The sequence below is a fragment of the Delphinapterus leucas genome, chromosome 20, assembly GCF_059928025.1.
Source record: "Delphinapterus leucas isolate spDelLeu-1000000601 "Yukka" chromosome 20, BTC_Dleu_Yukka2, whole genome shotgun sequence".
Classification (NCBI taxonomy): Eukaryota; Metazoa; Chordata; class Mammalia; order Artiodactyla; family Monodontidae; genus Delphinapterus; species Delphinapterus leucas.
This window is the reverse complement of record NC_143148.1, coordinates 47,757,339-47,774,335: the sequence shown is the minus strand read 5'-3', so window position 1 is coordinate 47,774,335 and position 16,997 is coordinate 47,757,339. Positions and strand designations below refer to the sequence as shown.

Here is a 16,997-nt window from a genome sequence, read left to right as displayed (position 1 = left end):
TATGGGATTAAGAGATACAAACTACTAAGTATAACATAAATAAGCAGCCAGGATATATCGTACAGCACAGGGAAATACAGCCATTATTTTTTAATAACTTTAAATGGAGCATGATCTATAAAAACATTGAATCACTGTGTTGTACACCTGAAACTAATATTGTAAATCAACTATACTTCAAAAAAAAAGGTACCAAATTCACCCCAGATAAAATTTATTTTATGGAATGGCCTCATAAAAGGCTTACAGTATGTTTGGATGCTCAAAGAGAAAGTGAAATGATTACATTTCACTGAAAAGAGCAAGAAACTATGAAGTAAATTTGGACAAGAGCAGTGGTGTGCTGAAACTCACACAAGCTGGCTGGTAAATCACTGGCAGATTGAAACTGGCTGTGCTGGGAATATTTATACCACAGAAATCAGCAACACTATAAATCAGGGGTTTTAGTTTGTTTTCAGAGGCAGTTTACCAGCATACCATTGGTAGATTAGAAATTTTAGTAATGAGAAAGTCATTGAAATAAACTCAATAAATGGGAATCCTAGATTTTAAATCCTAATTATACTCTCATTTTAAGGACAAAAATAACACAACCGAATTTCAGTAGAGAAAGAGAAAGCGAAATGATTACATTTACAATAAAACTATTTCTTGCTCCCATAAGCTCTAAACTGGATGTTCCTGATTGGTTGGCTCTTCTGGACACTTTCCCCTGACTCTTTCCATTGAAAAGAGTGGGTTGTTGTTTTTTTTTTTAATAGAATTGATTTTTTTAGAACAGTTTTAAGTGTATAGAAAGAAAAGGCAAAGTTACCTCATAGCAAAAGAAGGATTGAACTCAGATCCTTCTGAATGCAGACACCATATGTTCTTTCTACTTCACCAAGCCTTCTCCCTGGAGAGAAGCCATGTTGCCAGAAAGAGCCTGTATTATTCTCAGCAGAAACAGTTGTTAGATGAAAGGTGTTGTTTCTATATTCTCGGGGAGCAGGCTGGTCCTGATACCCACAGTTCGGCAAGTGTAAGGGGAGGGGCCATCTTGCATTTTTGTGCGTTAGTTGTCACACAGACAAACTCACCGCAGAAGCTGTGATTTTTCTGGAAGGGTAGTGAGAAGGAGCATTGATTCCTAATTCACTCAGAAAGGAATAATTTGATTTTTTAAAGGGTTTCAGGATTTCACCCTTCCCCTCACCAAGCCAGGAATGTTTTCCTACTTTGCCAAATATGTAACAGGCAGCAGTTCCTCGCCTGCTGAATGGCAGCCCTCAGCCGTTCACTCCTCTGATGGGTAAAATATTTAATCGCTTCCTGCCCTTCCTCTAGCATCCAGCCAGAGTGCCAGCCAAGTGTGTATCCACCACCCCTTGTCAGGCCATAAATCGTAATGTTTCTCTCCAAAGAGCCCTCTGTGTTCAGACTGTATTACTGCTCACTCAAACATGGTGCCTCTCCCAGAGGAACACACATCCCTGCTAGACTGAGGCATGGGCATGGGACTTCTTTGACATCAAGGAAATGTGAACTTCTTGACAGAAGCATTCAGAGCCAGCCTGTGGCTCACCAGACACTCGTTTCCTGGCCCTGAAACAACAGATCCACCACAGACGGCACTCCTTTCTGTCTGGGTCCCTGAGTGACCGTGATGAGCACAGCCCGTGATGGAAAAGTGGCTTGAGTGAGAAACAAACTTTGTTGTTTTAAGCCACTGCGAGTTTGAAGGGTGTTTGTTACTGTAGCACAACCTAGCTTATCCTGACCACCCTCCCTGCCTTGGAACGGCTAGTTCCCTGTCCAGTCACCCTAAGGTCAATCCAGATCATAGATATGCTCCATCTAGGTACACAAAATTCCCAAGCAGCTTCTTGATCCACTTAATACAGAGGAGAGAAAAATTTCCAATTCCCAATTATTTAAAAAGCCTCCATCATGACAGAGAGGGGTTAAATAAACAACCACAAGAAATCAGCTCTGTGGAGACAGAGGAAAACAGACGAAGAAAAAGGTGTCTGCTAGTATGTGATTAAACACCACACTTACCTAATTTTCCTTTCCAAGAGCTCACTGAATTTATCGGGAAGGAAAGAAAAAGGTATAAACTCACATGGACAAATAAAATGGAAGCAGTTACATTGGAAGAGGGAATTTAACAAAATGTTTGGAACACACAGAAAAATGAATGAAAAAGCTCCAATTTTTAGTAATACAGGGAACTATATAGAGCATGAAAAAAATTCCAATCCAAAAACCAGCTACAAAGCTGATAATATTCTGTTTGAATATATCAAAGAACTACTACTTTTAGGGTTTTATTTTTAACATTTAGCTCTGATTCACTTGGCATTTTGGTGAATGGTTTAGGCTATGGATCTAATTTTATCTTTTTCCAGATGGTTATCTAGTTATCCCAATAAAATTTATTTAAATATCCATCTTTTCCTAAGTGATTTGAGAGGCCATCTCTATTATAAACCAAATTTCCATGTGGACTTGGGTCTAGGTAATCAGACTAATGAAAGAGAATTGAGTATCCAGAAATACTCAAGTGAATATGGAATGTCAGGGCGGTGGTCACCTTCAGGGGAAGGAAGGGGGCTGTGCTTGGCAAGGAAGATGGAACAGGGAGGCCTCTGGGGTGCTTGCACAACCCGAGTGGTGGCTACATGAGTGTTCATCTTAAAATAATTCATTAAGGAACCGCCATACTGTTTTTCATAGTGGCTGCATCAATTTCAATTTCCCCCAACAGGGCACAAGGGTTCCCTTTGTTCCACATCTTCACCAGCGCTTGTTATCTCTTGTCGTTCTGATAACAGGTGCTCTAACAGGAGTGTGGTGATATCTCATTATGGCTTTGATTTGCATTTCCCTGATGATTAATGATGTTGCATATCTTTTCATGTACCTGCTGACCATCTGTATGTCTTCATTGGAGAAATGTCTATTCATATCTGCCCATTTTTTAATCAGATTGGGTTTTTTGCTATTGAGTTATGTGAGCTCTTTATATATTTTGGTTTCAGGTTTTACATTTAAGTCTAATCCATTTGGAGTTAATTTTTTTGAGTGGTGTGAGATAGGGGTCCAGTTTCATTCTTTTGCATGTGCATACAGAACTACCATATGATCCAACAATTCCACTTCTGGGTACACATCCAAAAGAATAAAATCACTGTCTTGAAGAGACATCTGCACCCCATGTTCACTGCAGCATTATTTACAATAGCCAAGACATGGAAATAATCTAAATGTCCATCAACAGATGAATGAATAAAGAAAATGTTGTGCATATATACACAATGGAATATTATTCAGCCATAAAAAAGGAAATCCTGCCTTTTGCAACAACATGGATGGACATTGAGGGCATTATGCTAACTGAAATAAGTCAGATGGAGAAAGACAAATACTGTATGGTCTCACTTTTACATGGAACCTAAAAAAACTAAATTCACAGAAACGGAGAGCAGATTGGTGCTTGCCAGGGTGGGGGAATGGGTTAAGGTGGTCCAAAGGTATAAACTTCTAGTTACAAGATAAATAAGCTCTGGGGATGTAATGTACAGCGTGGTAATTATAGTTAACAATATTTTACTGTATGTTTGAAAGTTGCTAAGAAAGTAGATTTTGAAAGTTCTCATCACACACACAAATATTTTAACTATATGATGTGATGTGTTAACTAATCTTATTGTGGTAATCATTTTGCAATATACACACACATAAAATCACTATACCTTACATACATATATAACTTTCTATGTCAATTGTATCTCAATAAAGCTGGAAAAATAAAATTCTAGCTTTTCCAGTTCTTCCATATAACATGTTCAATTACCTCTTTTTTCTTCAGTCCATTTTGATATCCAAATGGCAGTGGAAATTGCTTTTCCTTTACCACAGGAATTATATAATTCTATTTATAATCTATAATCTATCTGTATTATATAGTATTCCATCTTTGCTTTATGAAATAAATGTCCATTATGGAGCTTTTAAAAAATAATAATTCATGAAGCTATATATTTTTGTACATTTATTCTTATGCTCTTTTCTGTTTATGCATTATATCCCACAACAAAAATAGTTTTAAAAAATTAATTTAAAAATGTATTAGTTGGGGGGCTTCCCTGGTGGCGCAGTGGTTGAGAATCCACCTGCCAGTGCAGGGGACACAGGTTCAATACCTGGTCCGGGAAGATCCCACATGCCGCGGAGCAACTAAGCCCGTGCGCTACAACTACTGAGCCTGTGCTCTAGAGCCCGTGAGCCACAACTACTGAGCCCGCGTGCAAAGCCCGCACGCCAAAAGCCCATGCTCCGCAATGAGAAGCCACCGCAATGAGAAGCCCACGCACTGCAACGAAGAGTTGCCCCCACTCACAGCAACTAGAGAGAAACCATGCGCAGCAGCGAAGACCCAACACAGCCAAAAATAAATAAATAAATTTATATTAAAAAAATGTATTAGTCGGGACTTCCCTGGTGGCTCAGTGGTTAAGAATCCACCTGCCAATGCAGGGTACACGGGTTTGATCCCTGGTCCGGGAAGATCCCACATGTGGTGGACCAACTAAGCCCGTGCGTCACAACTACTAAGCCTGTGCTCTACAGCCCGTGAGCCACAACTACTGAGCCTGCACTCTAGAGCCCGCATGCTGCAACTACTGAGCCCACATGTCGCACCTACTGAAGCCCACACGCTCTAGAGCCCATGCTCTGCAACAAGAAGCCACTGCAATGAGAAGGTTGTGCACTGCAACGAAGAGTAGCGCCCACTTGCCACAACTAGAGAAAACCCACGCGCAGCAACGAAGACCCAATGCAGCCAAAAAACAAAAATTAAAAAAATCCATCATTTCAAAACAATGTCTTTAAAAAAAAAAAAATGTATTAGTCATGTACCCCTATGCTTCAGAGCAGCACTATTTACAATAGCCAAGACCTGGAAACAACCTAAATATCCATCGACAGATGAATGGATAAAGAAGATGTGGTACATATATACAGTGGAATATTACTTAGCCATGCAAAAGAATGAAATAATGTCATTTGCAGCAACATGGATGCAACTAGAGATTATCATAGTAAGTGAAGTAAATCAGAAAGAGCAAGACATATACTGTATGATATCACTTATATGTGGAATCTACAATGTGACACAAATGAACATATCTACGAAACAGAAACAGACTCATAGACGTAGAGAACAGACTTGTGGTTGCCAAGGAGGAGGTGGGGTGGGAGAAAGGACGGATTGGGAGTTTGGGATTAGCGGATACAAACTATTATATGTATAGAATGGATAAACAACAAGGTCCTACTGTATAGTACAGGGACCATATTCAATATCCTGTGATAAATCGTAATGGAAAAGAATACGAACAAGAATATATATGTAGGGCTTCCCTGGTGGCGTAGTGGTTGAGAATCCACCTGCCAATACAGGGGACACAGGTTCGAGCCCTGGTCTGGGAAGATCCCACATGCCGCGGAGCAACTAATCCCGTATGCCACAACTACTGAGCCCACATGCCTAGAGCCCACGCTCCGCAACAAGAAGCCCGCACACCGCAATGAAGAGTAGCCCTCGCTCACTGCAACTAGAGAAAGCCCACGCACAGCAACAAAGACCCAAAAGCAGCCAAAAAAAAAAATTTAATTAAAAAAAGAATATATATGTATAACTGAATCACTTTGCTGTATAGCAGAAATTAACACAATATTGTAAATCAACTATACTTCAATAAAAATTTTTTTTAATGTAGTAGTGATTGGGGCACCATCTTTAAAGAATTCTGGTGGCTGTTATGTGAGGGTCAGAAAAGAATGGATCTCAGCCTGACAAAGATGAGCAAGCCGTGCCTCCCTACGTGACACAGGGAGGCACATTTACAACAACCCCATTTGTCAATTAGAGTTCTGACCTATAAGCATTTGGGACAACAGTTAATCGACCATTAAGGTCCCCAGAAGTAAAACAGATGCTGGGCAGCCCTCTAAGGTACTGCTTGATGTGTATGGGAAGGAACATTCTAGGAGTGCCGAGAAGAAACCTGAGTCACAATGATGGGAATTTTTGGCTTCTTACCCAGTTCCCAGACCTAATCAGGTCACACGCCTGGAGACTTTTTCAAGGCGATCTCAGGGTCCTTTGAGGAACTATTCTCTGATGTAGCAGGTATGTAGTGTGGCTCTTCCACCAAGCTTTTCCCGAGGAACCTATTTCCTGGAGTGACAGTGCACTGGGGAAAGGGAAATACCCAGACCATCAGGAGTCATCAGACACTGGCTCTGAGACCCAAATGCCAATGCAGTCCACCTTATTATGAGAGTTGGAGCTTACTATGGCTAATGATAGATGGAGCTCTGGTCCAAGTCCATTTAATGGTGGGTCCAATGAGACCACAGACCCATTTTAAGGTAATTTCCTTAGTTCCAAAAGGAAAGAGAGATATTTACTACCTGGCAAAATCACCATATTGGCAACCAGACCCGTGGAGGGAAGGTGATTATGATGGGATAGGCCTAATAGAAGTCCCTGGAACTATCTCCAACATGGTAAGTCAAACTCAATACCACATTCCAGCAGGATTTGCAGAGACTGGTGCTGCCATCCAAATTGAGTTATGGAAGGGTGGGTGACTTCTTCCTCGTTTCATTCACTCACCATCTGAATCATGGAGAATGATAGTAGTTTATTGCAAAGGTAAACAAGTGGCAATGCTAACCTGTGGTTCCAGATGTGATATCTTTGCTGAATCAAAACAACACAGTCCTTGGCCAACATTAAAAAAAAAAAAAAGACACATGATTTGGTGAGACTCCTGATTCTGGAGGTAACAGGTACAACATCTGGAGTGCTGGTCCCACAAAGTGTGGTGACCCACAACCCATACGACTGGGGCCCAGATAAGAAACAATTCTTGGAAGCCCAGGCTATGTGTACGTCATCCGGACGCTGGACCTTATCACTCAGCCAACCAAATGCTATTGGAGAGTGTCTGTGGCAAAGAGAGATGTCATATTGAACCTATGGCAACTCCAAATAAGAGAATTACAGCCCAGAGTCCTAGGGTTTTAGAAAAAGACCAATGCCCTCCTCCACCAAAAAGTATTCTCCATTTGAAAAGCAACTCTAGGCTTGCTCTTGAGCATTGACAGAAACTGGATTGCAGGACACCAAGTGACTACAGACTCTAAGACAGTTCCATCGTTGAGGCTCACATTATCTGATCCACCAGACTATAAAATTGTACATTCAGTGGTATTCCATTGCATGATGGAGGTAGGCTTGAGTGGGTCCAGACAGCCCAGTTAACAGCACAGGCAGTTACCGCAGACCCCTGTGGCACCAGCTCCTACCATTGTGCCAATTCCCTGCCAACCCACACCTATGGCATCATGGAAAGTTCCACAGAACCTGGAAAAGGAGGGGGGAAAAGCCCCATCCTGGTGCCTGCTGGATCTGCATGCTGTGCTGGCGCCTTGCAGTGGACAGTGTCTGCCCTGAAGGACAGTGGTGAAGGCCACCCTCCCAGAAGGCATAGCTGGCAGTTGGGGGTTGGGAAGCCTCACGTATAAGGAAAGGGTGGGAGTCGTGCCCTCCCCTCTTCACATCCACCCACAACAGTCTTAGCCATTACGTGGTCACAACTTCCCACTGACAGATACACCTTCTTTTCACCAGCAAACACATTTCAGAACAAACAAACGACTATATAGTTTCTTTGCTCTTTTTAATTCAGAGAAAAAGGGAAGAAAATAAAACAACATTTGTTTAAATAATTGTTGTAGAAAAGATCTGGGCCGGATGCTGGGACCTACCTCTTCCAGAATGGGGATTTATTAATGTTTTAAACAAAACAAAATCCAAACAAAAGAAGAAAAAGGAACAGAAAAGAAATAAATTATTCTGCTCAATACTGTTTGGCATATTGCATTGTTTTTTCATCTTTTAAACACTCAAAAGAGCCGCTTCAGGAAGCACTGAGATGAGACTGGCAAGAATAACTGGTACCTTGACTCTCTAAAATGACAACAGGAGGTGGCGAGAGAGGCGTTCCACTAAAGGCTCCCCTAACCCACCCACATTCTTTACTCCTCCTACTTCTGGAACTGGGAAGGGACAGACTCAACCTAAGTTCTCAATATATTAACTTTTAGGGGTGCCCACTGCCCTGCCCTAACCCTCTAATACACTCCCCTGCTGGCTACTGTTCCCCCAGCCAGCTGCAGGAACTACACCAATGGCCAGGAGGCTGCCGGGTGGTATCAACTCACCAAGAAAAAAGGGTGGTTTTTGTGTTCGTCACTGTTGGGAAGGGGGATCCTTTTAGTGGTTTGGAAGCTTCACAGAAGCCCTTTCACGCCTCTTACACTTCCCCAACCTTGAACGGTGAGAACACCCTCAGCAGCTTCCTCTAGGGACTTAAGCTGGGTTCAGTCATGCAAGTAGCGTCCAGCTGTAACCTCTGGTTGTTAGCTTCGCAGCCCTTCTAGAGCTGGAAATGGATAGTGGGTTAGAGGGAAAGGGCAGCAGGTGAGCAAGGGGGAAGGGATGTGTGGGCAGGGGAGGAGGCATGCAGGGGGCAAGTCTACTCCTCCCCAGCTATTTGCATGGCCAGCTTACTATTTGCAAAGAATCTGTTGGTCAGCCACCCCTAGTAACTTCAGGTTAGCTAAATCATGAGCCCAAAGCATCTCCAGCCTTCTTTCCTACGTGTTGCTCCCTTTCCCTAGAGCCAAAGGGGGAAGGGCGGGGAGCAGCAGTGCCCCAATCACAGGGCAAGTTTTGATTTTTTTTTTTCCCAGAGCAACAAGTAGGCTGGGGAGGAGGCCCAGGACCTAGGGAGAGACACTTAAAAAAGGTTGTGGGCGAACAACAGGGGCAGGGGGTACACGTGAGTGTACCTTACATCTGATGTGACGGGGCTTCCTTGTTTCCTGCCCTATTCTTTCACCTGTGTTCCAGTTAAGCCCTAGGTGAATTCCGCCCCCAGCAAGACGTGAAAACAATTCTAGTTTTCTGGTGAGACACTAAATGCCATGGTCAGAAAGGCCATTCCATAGGGTGGCCAAAGGCGGGAGGGGAGGAGGCAGGAGGAGGGGACCCCCGTACCCTCTGGATTCTCACCGCATTTCTTTGGTGGTTTGCACTCACCCATCTGCGCCTGACCGAAAAAGGAAATGTGAGGTCTAGTTCTCTCGGAGGTCCAGAGCGGTTTGGGAAGGCTCTAACTTTTCCCCTGGGGAAAAACGCGCTCCTTGGAAACCACCTGACCACCCGCCGACCTCCCGAAAGCCTCCGCGAACGCCCCTCCGCCACGAGGGACCACCGGGAAGGGGAGACCGGGCCGCTACTGTTCCGCACTTTCCCACCGTTTCCTCCTCCGCGCCCCCTGCGGGGTCAGGCCGGCCGGCGACTAAGCCGCCTCCGCCCGAGCCTGAGGAAAGTACTTCTCGGGGCCGGAACAAACTTCTGCTCCTTTGAAAGCGTGAAATATCGATAAAATCCTACCCAAAAGCATACGGGAGTGGGGATTGATCGGCCGCCGGCCCGCCTCCGAAGGCCATTGATTGGAGGAGACGGGCCCCAGCGCCGGAAGTTCTCCTTGAGTCGCATGATTGGCTGTGAGAAACAGAGGCTCCGGCCGTCGGCAGCGCTGATTGATGCTAGGCCCAGCCACCGCCCAGAGTCTCGTGATTGGCGGAGGATAGCCGGCGCTCGCTAGACTGAAGCATGATTGGTCCAGACTGCGGCGGCGTCGCTCCCGATTGCCTGCTGACGCCCAATAGAGTGCCGCGCCCGCGCTTAGGCCACCACCCCCGGGCTGACCCTGAGTCCCGGCTGGAGCGCTTGCCGGCGCTTCGCGGTAGGGCCGAAAGAGTCACGGCTGAGTCGGGCTCAGTTCCCTCGGTAGACCTCGATCTTGCTGGCCTTGGCCAGCATGTCGATGATGTGGGCCTCGAAGTCGGCGTCATGCACGCCCGTCTTCCGGAACTCGCCCGCGTACCGGTTATTCTCCCAGTAGTGGTGCCAGTTGCCCCGGCTGTCGGCCCCGAACCCGTACACGTTCACCTGCGGGGGAGGGCGGCGCGGGTCACCCCAAGTCGGGGACCAGGGAGCAGAGGGCGCGGAAGAGCCTCGGGTCGTGGTGCGGAAGGAGAGGGGAGCCGCGACGAGCCGACCCCAGCCAGAGGCCGGCGGCAGCTCATCAATTTACAGCGCGCAGTTAGACCGGGGACACCCAGCCCTGACGCTAAGGACACAGTCCCAGAGGGAGACTTCTGCTCCCTTCCGGTTCTCCTTCCAACCACCCTCTGATTACATCAAGAACACCTCAGTTTGGAGCTATTCTGTGACAGCTCTCCAACCCTTGCTAAATTTTTTTTTTAATGGAGTACTTTTATTGAAAGCTGGTCAAGTACCCAGTACCATACACTGAAGAGTTTACTGGCAAAAGTGGGCGTGCTGGGCATGAGCACTACCGTGTATGGCACAGTAGCTCCCCCTGCTAGAGAGATGGGCTCCTTGAATGACTAACCTCCATTTTTAACACAGAGTAGGCCTGGGGCCCACAGCTGTGGGAGACACCATCCTGCTGAAACTTAACTACTTAACTACGTCATTTCCATTCCATTTACGTTTATGCTTATTGTTTATGGCAAGTAATATCAATTATGGTAGTAGTATTCAATTTCCTTTTTAAATAAATTTAACGTTTCAATGAAATGATTTCAGATTTGGTAAAATCATGAAAGTAGTTAAGTCTGGGAAATGCAGATCTATACCTTACAACCTAGAAATTGGGGGAATGAAAGCCACTTTGTTTCTTCCTGTAAAAACACATTCCTCTTGAGGCACTGCTAAGTCCCAACAAGGGTGGACTCCCTCTCGTCTATGGGTCCCGCTATTTTATCAACTACCCACCTCATCACACACATGCAGAGCAAAGAAGAGTACCAGCATCCCCGTGGAAGGGTACCGCCCATGATGCTCTGTCCACCTGTCGTGGATGTACTTGAAGAAGGCTGGGTTGTAGATCTGGACCTGGGAGGAGAAGGTGTAATGAGCACGTGAGGGCTTCTGGGGGCCTGGAGGCTCAGGCCAGGCTCTGAGCAGCTTCTGCCAGTTCCTCCATGCTTGCCAGTGGACCTGTTCATCAGGGTTCTCTGGTTCCTGCAGCCTCTGTGTGGGGTCAGGCATACCAGCAGATGGGCACTCTGAAGCTTCTAGAAGGGTCTGGGGGGTATCTGAACCACAAGACCAGGCACAGCACAAGTCAGGTCTGCACTGTTTCCTCTGGGGTGGGGATGAAGAAGGGGGAGGAGGAAACTTACCTTTTCTTTGTCCACTCGAAGGAAGGACTTCACTGGGGCATAGGTGCTGAAAGCAGAAAGAAAAATAACACTGAGGTGGCTCCATGGACCCAGGGATGCCTTGTCTCCCACTGAGGCCCAAGTGATGCCAGCCTCACGACAGGCTCCCCTGCTTCCAGACTGCTGTCCCATAGCACATCACTGCAGTTCCTTGCACAGAAACCTTCAGTGGCTCCCTATGTCCTTCAAGATGAAATAAGGATGTTTTAGACAAGCACTGGGGCCTTCCATAACCCAGCCCCAACTTTTCTTCCCACAAGGCTCTGCTGTGATCATCTCACACCCACCATGTTTGTGCTCTTACCTCTGCCCACAATAGCCCTCTTGCTACTCTCCTCATATTTGGCACAAATCCCTCCTTCCCTATTAGTCAGCCATGGTGCCTGTAACCTACACTCCCATTTCTGAGTATTCATGGGACTTAAACTCTACAGCACTTATTTTAGCCCTTATGACTCCCAAACGTAAGATAAAGTCAGAAAACTGTAACTTATACTTCCGTGTTTAAAAAATACGTGGTGACAACAGGCAAAAGGTGGCAACAATCCAATTGTCCATCGACAGATGAATGGATAAACAAATCTGGTATATCCATACACTAGAATACTATGCAGCCTTTAAAAGGGATGAAATCCTGACACAGGCGACAACGTGAATGAACCCTGAAAACATTATGCTACTGAAATAAGCCAGACGCAAAAGGACAAACACTATATGATTCCACTTGTATGAAGTACCTAGAATAGTCAAATCATAGAAACAGAAAGAATAGTGGTTATCAGAGGCTGGCAGGAGGGGGGAATGGGGAGTTACTGTTTAGTGGGTACAGAGTTTTCATTTGAGATGATGAAAAAGTTCTGGAGATGGGCTGTGGTAAAGTTTGCGCAGCCATGTGAATATACTTAATGCTAATGAACTGTGTGGTTAAAATAGTATATTTTGTTACACGCATACATTTTTACACACACACACAAACCTTGGTGAGACAGAGAGTACATTAGTGGTTGCCTAGGGCTGGGGGGGAGGAGGGGTGGAGGGAGTGGGGGAGATGGCCAAGGGGTATAGGAGTATCTTCAGGTTATCTTCATCTTTAGAACATGCATGTATTCTAAAATTAATTGTGGTGATGGTTACACAACTCTGTAGACATACTAAAAGCCCCTGAACTGTACATTTTCAATGTGTGAATTGTATGGTATGTGAATTATATCTCAATAAAGCTGTTAAAAAAAAACTACTTGGTGAATTGAATTTCCTGAGGTTCCCAGCTGTGATTGGGCAACTGCCTCCAAAGAAAGTTCTCAGAAGGCAGAGCTCCCACAGTAGGAGCTACCTCCTAGACAGGAGACCTGGAAAAGTGTCCTTCTCCACCTTTCTACCACCAGTGTGCTGGCTGCCACCATGCAGGGAGTGACCCAAAACAAGCTGTGGCCTCAGCTAACCACCGTTTTGGGCCCTCCCTACCACTGCTTCTCTCCTCACCTGCCCCTCTTGGCCAAAATATTCAATTAAAGGAATTCTAAGATCCGTTCCCTGGACAACTCCTCCCAAGGTGGGCCTGTCACCCATATCCCACTTCCAGCCAGCAGAGGAGCTCACAATCGGATCTGCCCCGTGGACAGGGCGCTGGCGATCCACAGCAGGTCCAGGGCTTTGAAGGGCACCAGCACGAAGCTGACGTTGGCGGGCAGGTTCTTGGCACTCTCGGGGTACATGAAATGGTGGGTGGTTCGGCTGCCAACATCCTGCTCAAAGCCCACGGTTGGCGCCTGATTCATCCTGCAGGGACAAGAGGGTGGCGTGAGAAGACACCACTGTGGAAACTGATACAAGAGTTTTAGAGGACAGTTTGTTGCTGGCCATCAAACACGTAAATAGGTGTGCACTTATCCAGCAATTCCATGCTTAAAATTTATCCTATAAAAATGGTTGCATAAGTGTGCAAAGGATATCCACTGCAGTATTATTTACAATAATGAAAAGGAAAACCAATCAAACAATAGAGAACTGGTTAATACATTTTGGTACATTCATGTAACAGGATAGCATGTAGTCATCAGAATGAACAAAGTAGATTTACATGTGCTGGTAAGAAATACGTCCAAGAGCTACTGAGTTTAAAAAACCAAGTGGCGTGAGGAATCTCACTTCTTTCCTTTTAACACATATCTTTTGAATACCTGTGCAGTCAGAGGAAATTACAACACAGAAAAGGAAAACTGAAAATTAGATAGTGTGATTCCATTTTTTGTGAAAGAAAAAAAAAAAAGGATAGAAGGAGGGGGGAGAGAGAGAGAGAAGGGAAGGAAGAAAGGAAGCAATGAAGTAAGGAGGGAAGGGAGGAAGAATAAAAACTAACTTTTGTATAAGAATAGAAAAAAATCTGGAAGAGTATTAAAATTTTAACAATGGTTACTCTTAGGGAATGGGATAATTCACTTTTTTTTTTAAATATGTTTTATTTTTAGCTGCATTGGGTCTTTGTTGCTGCGTGCAGGCTTTCTCTAGTTGTGGTGAGCGGGGGCTACTCTTTGCTGCGGTGCGCTGGCTTCTCACTGCGGTGGCTTCTCTTGTTGTGGAGCATGTGCTCTAGGTGCGCGGGCTTCAGTAGTTGTGGCATGTGGGCTCAGTAGTTGTGGCTCACGGGCTTAGTTGCTCCGTGGCATGTGGGATCTTCCCAGACTAGGGCTCGAACCCGTGTCCCCTGCATGGGCAGGCGGATTCTTAACAACTGTGCCACCAGGGAAGTCCTGGATAATTCACTTTTTAGTGTGTACATTTCTGGGGTTTTTTTTCCCAATAACAAGCACATATTACTTTTTTTTTTTGCGGTACGCGGGTCTCTCACTGTTGTGGCCTCTCCCGTTGCGGACCACACGCTCCGGACACGCAGGCTCAGTGGCCATGGCTCACGGGCCCAGCTGTTCCGCAGCATGTGGGATCTTCCCGGACCGGGGCACGAACCTGTGTCCCCTGCATCGGCAGGTGGACTCTCAACCACTGCGCCACCAGGGAAGCCCCACATATTACTTTTATAATTTTTTTTTTTTTTAAAAAGAAAAGACAGCCTTTCACAGCTTACAGCTCACCTGGCTGTTCTGTCCTCTTTCCTAGAAGACATGGAACCAAGACAAGAAGCTGAAGCACCCCTTCGGCCCCTGGGCAGATGGCTCAATTCTGCCCGTCCCAGCCACCCTGTCCCTGCACTTTAAGTTCTTGTCTCCCTTTCCACTCCAAGGCCAAGAGGGATGCCCGCGTTCTGACAGAGCCCACCCTCAGCTGTCCCGGGCTGACGTGCAATGTGGGGCTGTCTCTCCTCTGCTGTCTTAGAAGAACCTGGAACCCCAGAGCAATCTCCCCCCTGCCCATCCCCCAGGCTGTGACACACAACTTCTAACTCCTTTCAAGTGGTGCAAAACACAGGATCAAAGCTCCCTTTTTTTGGTGAGCATCTTAAAAACAAGTGATCCAGCTTTAAACACAAAACTGTTGGCCTTTTCCGTTGTGATGCATTGTGAGAATATTCCTATCTTGTGTGGATCACAATTCAGAATCATACCACCTAGGTGTGTGACTGTAACCTGGGCCTCCACTGGGGACACAGGGATCTGGGAGAGAGGGAGCAAAGTCTCCTCCACATGCTCCCAGCTTTTTTACACCCGTTCGAACGTTCCCTGTCCATAGAGTGGCCAGCACCCCCTAGCTGGGCCCTGTGTCACAGGGGTTCCCCTACTGGCTCCCTCCTGCCCCTCTCCCATTGATGGCATGATGTGGTGACAGTGTGTCCAGGATGCCTGCCCCTCCCCCCTCCCCCCCCACTGGTCGCTGTGCTGTACCTCATGCCTCTCTGGTTCCCTTCCCTTGAGGGACTGGAGGGTACTTTGGGCTGGGAAACCAGGAGTGGCCTGATTTGGAACTAGAGAGTGAGTCTGTGTTCTCAGCCACTTCAGTTCCAGTCTGAAGCCTAGAATCTTTCCTACAGCACCAACTGTGCTCTGGCACAGGGATTAAGATCCTGCCTCTCTTCTCCCAAATCCATTTCTTTAGAACTGCCAGTCTGCCTACCATCTGGGTACCCCTCTGATGTCTTGGTCTTTAGGGTTCAGAAATACTGTCTCCTAGAGGGGATGAGAAGTATTTTTCCCATTCATTAATAACAGTTTGCTGGGACTGCTACAGCTCCACACACAGTATTGGTCCTATTGTCATCAAAGCCACAGTCTGGATCTGCCTCTGCCATGACAGCCCTGGGGTCTGTGAGGAACAGAGCAGGAACAGAGCAGTTGGAGAGGAAGCCTTAATGGGGATGGTGTTTCTCAGCTGGTGGCTGTGGATGCCTGGATTTGGCCTAGCATCCCCCTCTCCCCCCACCCCCCAACCATTCTCAACATGAGAAAGGTTCTGCAAGGAATGTTAAAAGCCTCAGAGACATATTGCTGCCTTGGTGTTGCTATGGAGACAGCAACAGTTTCTAAGACAAAGCCCTTCCCCCAGCCTCCTGGGAAACCTGGTCTTTCTGCAGTGCTCATCCTAAGAGATGCTTAGTGAAAACTGGGCATTTTCAGTATCTTTACTCTTAGGGCTCTTCCTCCACCAAGGAGTGGGATGGAAGGATCCCTACTGTGGCATTTCCTGCTGCAAGTCTAGGGAGATAAGTCTGAAAACACGGAAGTTCAGAAGCAGAATGAGCAGCCCATGTCCGGGTCACAAATCTACCTCTAGTCCCTGCTCACGCTCGGGCTCCCTGCTCCTGTCTTCGTCTGGAATGAGTGCCCTCCCAGCCCTTCTCTGTTCCTCAACGCTGGGCACAGACGTCTGTAGAATGAATGAGCCCCTGCACAATCGAAATGCTATGAGGTAAAGGTTAAGGGATGGGAGCCCAAAGCAGGCACCGACAGCTCCTTTTTCTGCCCAGGATGTCCCTCCTCTGCGAGTCTGCCAGAGGCATCACCTGTGGCTATTAAGCAAGACACTATTTTGGGGCCCACACTCCTGGCCCAACTGCTAAAAGGGACCAGGCAGGTAGGTGAAAGGGCCTCTGGGGGGAGTTTTCACAAGACATCAGCCAGGAGCCTAGTTTCAGCTCTTTGCAGAGGCATTCAGAGTTGGAAGCTGAGCGCGGGCCTCAAGCAAAGTTCAGAGTGACAGTTCTGCCTCCTCATCCACCCCGACAAACACAAGCGAGAGACTTGAGCCTCCGTCACAGCACCCCCCGCAGCTGGCCGCTCCTACGCGGCCGCACAAGGCCAAGGAGGCCAGGGCCCCCTCCTGGAGGCCGGTCCTGGGTCCAGCTTTGAGATCCCTGGGACTTACCTCATGATGAAGTTGTGCCCGTCCACATCCGGCCCGTAGCCAGAGCCCCGCAGGTTGCCCGAGTTCCCCACCACAGCACAGCGCCGGCACCGGCGGGGGTCCCGGAAACGGTAGGGGTTCTCGCCTGGTACTATCTGGAACAGCTTCTCCAGCACCTCGTTGGTGTTGTGTGACTTGAACTGAGGCTGCAACATCTGGGGAGGGGAGGGGAGCGGAGGGGAGAAAGCAGGAGGGGTGTGATGGGGAGGGGACTCCCGCCTGCTCTCTCCCTGCCCTCACCCTCCAGTGTCCAACCGGCG

The 16,997-nt window shown here is 46.9% G+C and overlaps 1 protein-coding gene across 9 annotated transcripts in view; it reads right to left on the bottom strand.

Moving 5' to 3' along the window:
- The window catches only part of ST3GAL2 (ST3 beta-galactoside alpha-2,3-sialyltransferase 2), a 65,222-nt gene that overhangs the window by 12,535 nt on the left and 35,690 nt on the right, over window positions 1-16,997 (bottom strand). For 6 of the 9 annotated variants that reach the window (XR_016390883.1, XR_016390882.1, XM_089902438.1 and 3 more), the window contains 5 exons: window positions 16,699-16,892; window positions 14,475-14,495; window positions 12,985-13,164; window positions 11,347-11,392; window positions 10,937-11,056 (listed from right to left, as the gene is read on the bottom strand). Coding sequence is in view for 6 of the 9 variants with exons in the window: in XM_089902438.1 (XP_089758564.1) it covers window positions 10,937-11,056; window positions 11,347-11,392; window positions 12,985-13,164; window positions 14,475-14,495; window positions 16,699-16,892 (561 nt within the window). In the remaining 3 variants the exon portion in view is untranslated. Of the gene's footprint in view, window positions 1-6,469; window positions 6,677-7,725; window positions 10,085-10,936; window positions 11,057-11,346; window positions 11,393-12,984; window positions 13,165-14,474; window positions 14,496-16,698; window positions 16,893-16,997 lie in introns of those variants that run through there. The other 3 variants (XR_016390881.1, XM_089902441.1, XM_089902440.1) reach the window with 3 other exon arrangements.